The sequence below is a fragment of the Sebastes fasciatus genome, chromosome 1 (assembly GCF_043250625.1).
Source record: "Sebastes fasciatus isolate fSebFas1 chromosome 1, fSebFas1.pri, whole genome shotgun sequence".
NCBI classification, from domain to species: Eukaryota; Metazoa; Chordata; class Actinopteri; order Perciformes; family Sebastidae; genus Sebastes; species Sebastes fasciatus.
In genome coordinates this window covers 19,253,614-19,262,009 of record NC_133795.1, presented here as the reverse complement: position 1 = coordinate 19,262,009, position 8,396 = coordinate 19,253,614, and the positions used below count along the sequence as shown (strand labels likewise).

The window sequence follows — 8,396 nt, the reverse complement described above, 5'->3', positions numbered from 1 at the left end:
CAACCCTTATTTTGTCAATTCAAACCAAGCCAGTCAACCCGGGTTGAACCCTGGTCAGGACAATTCAGATACGACCTGGGTCACAACCTGGGAGCAATGCATACCAATTAGTTCAGGTGTTAGAAATGGGTGGGGGGGTTACAGGTCTGGAGGATTACAGAGAGAGGTGATGATAGTGACATCATCAATGTGTGCAAAAACATAAAATGTCACAGAATGATGCATGTTTTTAGGATACAGTGTAAATACATACACACAGCATTTTGAGCTTTATAAAATGTTTAACTATGTTGTATGTATGGAGCTGTATCGTATGCAAAAACATACAGACAACATACTGTACAGATTTACAGTATCTGTTCATCAACATGAACCTTTTTTCCTCTGTCTATCTACAGTACCCATTTATCATATATTAGACTACATTGTGCTATCTATGATAATAAAGGCTACATTTACAAACGAATTACAGAAACTTCTGAAGACTGAAATGTATATTTCACTCACTCCACCATCCCAGCAAAGACATGCTTCATATAGTAGGGCTATTAAAGTTTTTCAGCTAGACATGTTGCAACTGTTGGATAATATAAGAGCTTGTCCAAACATAATAAAATGAGTTTATATTATATTTATATTATATTATTTAGTTTGCTAATAGCTCGATAATGTAATAAACCGGGACTGTGTTTGTTACTTTATGACAGATGGGTCAGGTGACAAATGGATCTTTTTGCAGGTTTATTTGGAAAGATAAAAAGTTTAAAAAGATAACGTTACAAATAGAAGATGTGTAAACACGCTTTAAAAACAGATGCGCTAACAGTTGGCGGTACCGTGAGGTGGTTTACGTATTATTAACAAGGTGTGTTTCCGTGTAACGCTACGGCGGAAGCCTCTCTCATTCAGCAGCCTTTTTATGTTCGTTTAACGTTACACTGTGTCGTCTCTCACCGTCTCGTCTTATACCGCTTTTTTCTTCCTCACCGCGGACAGCCATGTGTGGTGAGACCTCGAAGTCTCACCACACATCCGTGTTGATCGTCCGTCGTGTCTGAAAACATTCCTGCTGCCATTGCATCGTTTGTCTGAGCTACGGCGACCTGTGATAGTAACGTGACGGACTGTGCGCCCTCATTTGCAACTGAATAGGTTTGTCCCGCCCCATTTGTTAGTGATCCTGGTCCGTGCCATTCACATCGAAATCGACCCTGGTCTGACCCACGTCTCAACCTGGGATCGTAAAGGCGAGTCGATCAACGCGGGTTAACCCTTTCATACACACAATCAGCCCTGCTTCAACCCTGGTTGAGTCCTTGGTGTGAAAGGGGTATATTTGACAGTGAGTTGCTGAGAGGAGGTCCCTGACTGTTGTTTGTGCCTAGTGGCCGATGGCGGGGAGGCTGCCGACAGACCTGGTAAACCCAAACGTGTAGTGAGGCTTAACTGGGAACGTATAGCTGGGGCCTCTGTCGGCGAAGTCTTCAACTTCGAGAGTTTGGGGACATGGAATCTGAGTGGATCACATTCAAAATTGACGAACCTCAGATCCAGGAGGAGTAATCGTCCTTCCTGGCAGTGGAACAGTTGACCATCAAAACATTGATGCATTCAATAAACTATTCTTCACAGAGAATTTTTCTAATAAAAGTTATATGTGCATCTAACATCATCGTATCATCAACATTTATCAAACAACAACTAACCGGACAGTAATCTCTTAAAAACCACAACGGTACGGTTTCAATGCCAGTTTCTCTTAACAACATCCTCCTGTAACTCACCACATCAACCTGTTTTTATATTACTTTGATTTAGGGGCTTTCGGAGCTAGTGCTGCTTGCTACTTTTTTTGGAAAAGACACTGGGCTGGCTGTAGCAATGATGTTGTGCTTGACCATGACTCAGTGTTATTATATGGTGGTAATAGATAAATCACAGATGGTGTGTTGGCAAAGTCACATATAAATATAACAATGCCAGTTTAAGATGAAGTTTGTTTTTAATTACATGATGTTAACCTTTTAATCTAATATGAATAAATGAATAATGGCGTGGAATTGAATCTATTACTAACAACTCTGCATTCAGGCCACTTTGAGTGACATGAGTGGAGGGCTGTCGTACTGCAGGACAAATGCCACTATAAATTCCTGATTTACTATTTTCTCTTTTAATCTTTTACAAATGAAGTTTTAAGTTTGATGAATTATTCCAACCAGTGATTCCATCTGACAAATCCTTTAGGTAAATTAATTAAGTTCATACAAGACAACTACAGATCTGGGATATTATTTATTTGTTCACGTTAGTATCAAGTGATGAATCCGTTTGGCGTACTTGTTATTTCAAATTAAATCTTTGCAAGTGATTCAACATGGTTCCCAGTTAAAGTTGTGTAACAATGAAATCCTCCAGGCGTCTCTGCAGGGCAGACTCAGCAGACATGAGCCAGCAGTCCAGTGTCGGGTTAGAGACAATACTGTAGTCAACAGCATTGGCCCTACAAAAGAAAGACATAAATAGTCATACATCTTTGTGTATCAGAGCAATAACAATTAAAGCACTCTCTAACAGCTTTCTCCTTTATGCCAACTAAAATGTACCTGGTAACGTCAACCTCCTGGTCCTCGATCTTCAGTTTTGTTGAGGGAGTTTGTTGCACCTCCTCATAAACTGCTGGCTTTACAGCTGGACACACAGAGGACAAACAATAAAGCAATCACACTGAAAAGGTGCTACTATAAGTAACTAATCACCACAGCTGGTTGCAAACACTTATTCAATATATTTAAAAACCTTATTTTGAAGTTTATTTTAATCATTACATACATACAGTACATGAAATGAATTGACCTGATATCAAATCATACAAAAAAAATCCAGAATTCTCACCCACCTAAAATTCCTGTGACGTTGTTGTCTGATGGCTGCTGTCTTAAAACCGGCCAGAGGAATTTAACGCCATCCTTCTCGTGAATTAAGAAGACCATGCGTGTGTCTCCAGCTGCAACATCTACTTCCTTGTCGCGCCGAATCACTGTCAAACTAGAAAAATATGCACCTCGTCTTAATTTGCTTTTGTACTTGTTTGCACTTGTCTCAAAGGAAAATTTGACATTTTAGGAAATATGCTGATTTGCTTTTTGCAGAGAGCTAGATGAGAAGATCAATACCACTCTCACATGCAAAGCAGCTGCTGGCTGCAGTAAATATGAAGCTACAGCCAGCAGCTGGATACCTTAACTGAGCATAAGGACTCGAAACAGGGGAAAACAGCTAGTCTGACTCTGTCCAAGGGTAACAAAATCTACCAGCACCTCTAAAGCTCACTAATTAACATTTTGTATCTCATTTATTTAATCTGTACAGTAAACGTAGGTGTAAAAACAATAATTCTGGACTATTGGCATTGCCAATCAAGAAATAGTCACATCATCCCTCCGTAAAACAGCGATGTAAGCTAAGATAGATGGCTGCTGGCGGAAGGTTTATATTTAGCATATGAACATGAGAGTGAATTCGATCCTCTCCGTCGCTTTGATGAGATCTTTGGCAACACATTAAAACTCAATGCCATTACAATGCAAAGTCACCTTCCAGCTGTGATGAGATCCTGTCCAGTGTGGCGTGTCAGTGTCTGTCCCTCTCGTACAGTGATTTCATTGGTGTCAACCTCAACATACAGGTCAGTCTTGAAGTGGATGACAATCCTTTTGAAGCCTCCATACGCTACTGAATCAAGCTCACCATTCACAGACAGCTCTAATACATAAGAGAACAAATGCAACTCAACACCACACCTATACAGTATAAGTACACTTCACTGAAGTAAAAGTACCATGAGAACAACATAAAAATACTCTATTACAATAAGTAAAAGGGAAATAGTGATGACACAAAGAGGAGCATTACTGACCTCTGTTGGGATGATGAAGTAGTTTAAGGCGAACATCTCCAGTGACGTCAAAGCAAAGTGGAAGAGACAGATTCTCAGTTTTTAGCAAAAACCTGTGGGAAAGAGGAGCTAGAGAGGAACACAGAGATACACAGAGTCACACAGCAGAATCACTTATCCTGAAATGCTTCTGCTCTCAACACCAGTTTAACTAAATAAAGATGAATTATAGCATGATTGATAATGATTATCCAAATCTCGACTTCCATGTGGTGGTGATCAGTAAACATGTATCATTTGAGATTTAATTTACAAGGTAAAAGCACGACTGTGTTTGTGTGGCACTGACATCAAAAATGAAAGACATGTACCATTATGCTCTCAGACTCACAAGTTTTGAGAAACATTTCAGCGTAAGCCAAATAATCTTAGTTTGCTATTTATTGTCACAGACAAGAACGTCTTAGTTAAAGTACAGCCTTTTCCTCACCACAATAACATACTTCAGGCTTACTGTAAAAACATACAAGTGTTACAGTATATACTTGTTTATGATGCCTTTCTTGTCAATCTTTGTTTTGAGAATTCTGCAAGCTAATGATGAGACGAGGGCAACTTACATTTTTACATCAAAATTAATTACCACATTTTCTGTACAATTTCTAACATAAATAGATCAATTTTATATAAACTATACCATGAATGACATCTGTGAGATACTCTACCATGAGTTGCACTGTCTAGCACAAGGGTGGGAAGAGGGTCTCTCATAGCATCGGAACTCAGTACACGGGTGACAATGATTCGCTTTTTATATGTCATTACGTTATCCCTAAAACGAAGACCTGTATCGAAATAAAAAAGATCAGCTGTAAATACATTTACACAAAGTGAGTTACATACATTTATATTGCAAAGTTTCAGATGATATTGTATTAATTGACACCCATATTCTGACACCTAACCTCAGCTTCAAAACAAACCACTAACTACACATGTTTTTCTAATCCTGACCAGTTAACCACAGGATTAAAGGTGGGGTCAGTGATCTTGAGGAACTAGCAAGAGTACACTATTTAAAAAATTATCCAACCAAACAACCGAGTCCAGTGTTGAAAACTCTTTTCCAATGAAAGTATATATATTGATTCATATTTGATCAGCGCTGCCTAGTTTGACCATTTGATCGGAGTTTGTGAGTGATTGACAGCCGGCTCTCATAGACGGAAGGTGGACGGCAGACTCCAGCTCGGCTCTGATTGGTTGTTCCAATCCTGCAGATGCCATTAGGAGCATTGGAGGATACCGGAGGACACAGAGGCACATGATTTTTTTCAGATTACCTGTTTAATGTACTGCTGTCAGGATAGCAACCATTTTATAAAAATAACTTTTTTTTTAATCATATTTTCTCCAATGTCGCTTACTTTAGCTTTAAATGATTGGACGGGTTTTTTTACAGTCCTGCGACAGCCACGGATACCAGATTTTTTCCTCTTTTTTTGACACAAATGTGACAATTTGACACTTTTTTTAACAAATGTTTCTAAAATCTTTACCAACCCTGCCTTTAATTTAACATTGATTTAAATGCACACAAAAAATATTATAACAATTGTAAATCAAAATGAAAGAATTTATGTTTTCTTTTTTTTTATCAAATTTCACCTACAAGTAATTTCAACAAAGAAATTTGGTAAAGTTTAGACCAAGGGGGATAGAAGAAGGCAGTATAGTTTAAGGTTTAAATGCAGATCCTATAGCAGCATCAGATGATTATAAGTACTTTGAATTTTGATTCCTAAAACATGAAATGGATGCAGACATCTTTTGTTGTTAAATATTCAACATATTTGGCTGTTTGATATATCCTCTGATAATTCATTGTCTTTCACTGTGTTATGATGCAAATGCAAATGCAAAAAAAAATCTACTCAATTTGTCCAGCTTTGGTGGAGGAATGTTCTGCCTGAATGCTTTTCAGTTGAACATAGGTGGTTGGTACCATGATAACGAAATAAGAAGGGTGGACCAGAACTGGCACAGAAAAAGAAGTTTACTTGCTGGTCTCATGTAATTAACTTGACCGTGGTGGTAGACTTGAACTGGAGAATGAACAGTGAAATTTAAGAATTAAACATCTGTTATTATCTTGCATGTACATTATCTGTAAAAAATACAAATTTGTTACAACTATAGCTTAGAAAGGTGCATAATAATCATTTTCTAAAAACTCTGAATATTACACATTTCAAGTTCCTGCAGTCTTTGCTATAATCAGAGAAGCATTCATCACAGAAAAACAATCTGAGATTATTACTTTGTAATTTTGTAATTACGGGAAAACTAAAACTATTTCAAAAATTACAAGACCTCTATTTGCGATTGCGGATAAACTATCCCATATAGTTGAAGACAGTTTTATCGTAATTTTGAAAAATTATATTGCCTATTATATTATGTATAGGTACCAAACTAAACAATTTATGGGTAGCATGAAGGATTTAATGTGTCTTTGAAGTGTTACAGTACATTACAGTAAAGTTAATGCTAATAAACCATCCATCCAGTATATTTAATACCCCCAGCATGTTCTAGGTCTGCCTCAAGGTCGTGTCCGTCACGTGATGCCATTGTGCCCAAAAAATACTTTTTACCCATAGACTTACATTGGGAAAGAGACGTCTTTTTGAGGTGATTCAACTTCCCAGTATGAACACTTGAATAGCTCTTATTTAAATCATTAGGTCCTTAAAGTTGTAAAATGCACTAAAAGCCAAATCCAGAGTTATTTGCCTTCCTCTGTTCATGTGAATGAGCCTTAGACCGCGGCTGGAGCGAGGGCTGGGAGGTGGAGTTAAAGGAAATGCTACTGCGCCTGCTCTATTGGCCCAATGGATGTGGATGATCGCCGGATGATCCGGGTACTTTATCACTCGGCAGTCGTGCCATTTTGGCTTCATGCGCCACTGAGCAACCCTCATATTGAACGGGAGCCTGCCTCCAATGTTTTTTCCAGTTCTCATCATACATTCATGCCTCAAGTGGCTTACATCATGACAGCAGGTGAAGTTGGAAGGTAGAAAAACAAATAGAGAGCTTTCGCCTTCAGCCCAGCACAGCATCGCTTCACTTTCACAGTCCATCTTATCCTTACAAGTAAACAAGAACCTGAGCTACTTCTTCACCTGGGGAAGCAACTAGCGCCCAACCCAAAGGGACCAATCCAGAAGAGTCCAATGAAGAACAGACCTACATTATTGCCAAAGCAGAGATCTGTGAACAGAGTCTGTGACAAGGCACAATCTAACCAGAGCCCAACGCTAACCAAGACAGCACTAGATTTATTATAGATATGTGGAAAAAGCTCTCACTGTTGCACTGTTGTACAAGGACTTAATGACTCATGAAAATGTCCAGAGCACCCTTCATTCAAGTTGAGCAACATGAAAAGCAACACATAATTGTCATATAACTCCCATGATCTCTCCAATATCCTTGCAAAAGTTTTTATAGCTAAGTCTGCCAAAACCACGGCCTTCACCTGCTGTCCAACTGCCAACACACCAGACCCCTAAACCTAAATTTTGCAGGTTGTTGGCACACATGGTGGTGGTCTCATGTTACTTCTTGTGGAGATTATAGAGAGTAGAGGTCCAGCCACCTGCAAGGTCCACTCCAAGTGTGTCTCCAGGAGGGACCCCCAGTTTCCCTGATATGAGCAGTGTCTCTGTTTTTGTTTGGTCTTATCAAAGAAGCTCCTCACTACTCTCTCAGCGCGCCAACTTTCATGTGTTTCGGTCCCCTTCCTTCCTTCTCTTGCTCTCCACTGTGGCGTCGGCCCTCTGACAGACTCATATTAGACAACACCCACCTTCTTGACGCTACTGCTAAGAAGAACAAAATATTTACTCATGAGGTCATCATCACACCGTGGCACCTTTGTCGTAAATGCACATGTAGAATAAACCTTGCCTTAGAAACCTTTCCACAAACTTGGGTGTCACTCAGGAAATATGAACTATTATCTCTATGTACATTAAAATATATATACACTATTGTAGTTGTATCAGAACAGTACACACCTGTACCTGCGTCTTGCCTCATTTGAAAACGAGCACCTGCTAAAAGTAAAATATGAGAACATGAAATTATGAATACAGTTGTCTTGATTTTAAAGATTATATATAATCATGAGAAATGTATGCTATATGATGTAGGCTATGTACAGCATATGAAATACATTATTAGTAATTAATCAATAGTGTGTCTGTCATGTCAGAGCGCTGCAGATGTGTACCTCCTATGTACCTATCTACCTATGTCTTACCTGGTAGACCAGCTAGAACTATTAAAAAGAAAAAGATGATAACATTAAATTAAGATACAGTTTAATTTACTTTGATCCATAGAGGTTTTTAAATTTTAATTGCGTTTGTAAATTTAGATAAAGTTAAAAACAAATTTTAGAAGTAAATGTATATTAAGGCTATCCAAA

At 38.6% G+C, this 8,396-nt stretch overlaps 1 protein-coding gene and 1 long non-coding RNA gene across 3 annotated transcripts in view; one reads left to right on the top strand and one right to left on the bottom strand.

Annotated features, from left to right (window-relative positions):
• LOC141768190 (uncharacterized) overlaps positions 1-8,396 on the top strand; it is a 67,041-nt gene that overhangs the window by 40,196 nt on the left and 18,449 nt on the right. The gene's annotated exons all lie outside the window — the stretch shown is intronic.
• LOC141768181 (uncharacterized) lies at positions 2,283-8,040 on the bottom strand. 2 transcript variants are annotated; one of them, XM_074636251.1, is made up of 7 exons: positions 7,984-8,040; positions 4,624-4,743; positions 3,920-4,027; positions 3,597-3,765; positions 2,900-3,048; positions 2,607-2,691; positions 2,283-2,503 (listed from the first exon to the last, which is right to left on the bottom strand). In XM_074636251.1, the coding sequence occupies exons 1-7, from the start codon at positions 8,003-8,005 to the stop codon at positions 2,389-2,391; spliced, it is 768 nt and encodes a 255-aa protein (XP_074492352.1). In that variant the 5' UTR covers positions 8,006-8,040; the 3' UTR covers positions 2,283-2,388. The 2 variants fall into 2 exon arrangements, with proteins under 2 accessions (XP_074492352.1, XP_074492362.1); XM_074636261.1 differs by having other exon boundaries at positions 7,990-8,020.

What these genes read in the sequence shown, in the direction of transcription:
- LOC141768181 (XM_074636251.1), bottom strand. Translation starts at nt 8,005, where the DNA reads ATGAGGCAAGACGCAGGTACAG. An exon ending in GAGGCAAGACGCAGGTACAG is followed by an intron (nt 4,744 to 7,983) that starts GTGTGTACTGTT and finishes ATTTCGATACAG; the next exon opens with GTCTTCGTTTTAGGGATAAC. An exon ending in ACTTCATCATCCCAACAGAG is followed by an intron (nt 3,766 to 3,919) that starts GTCAGTAATGCT and finishes CTTATGTATTAG; the next exon opens with AGCTGTCTGTGAATGGTGAG.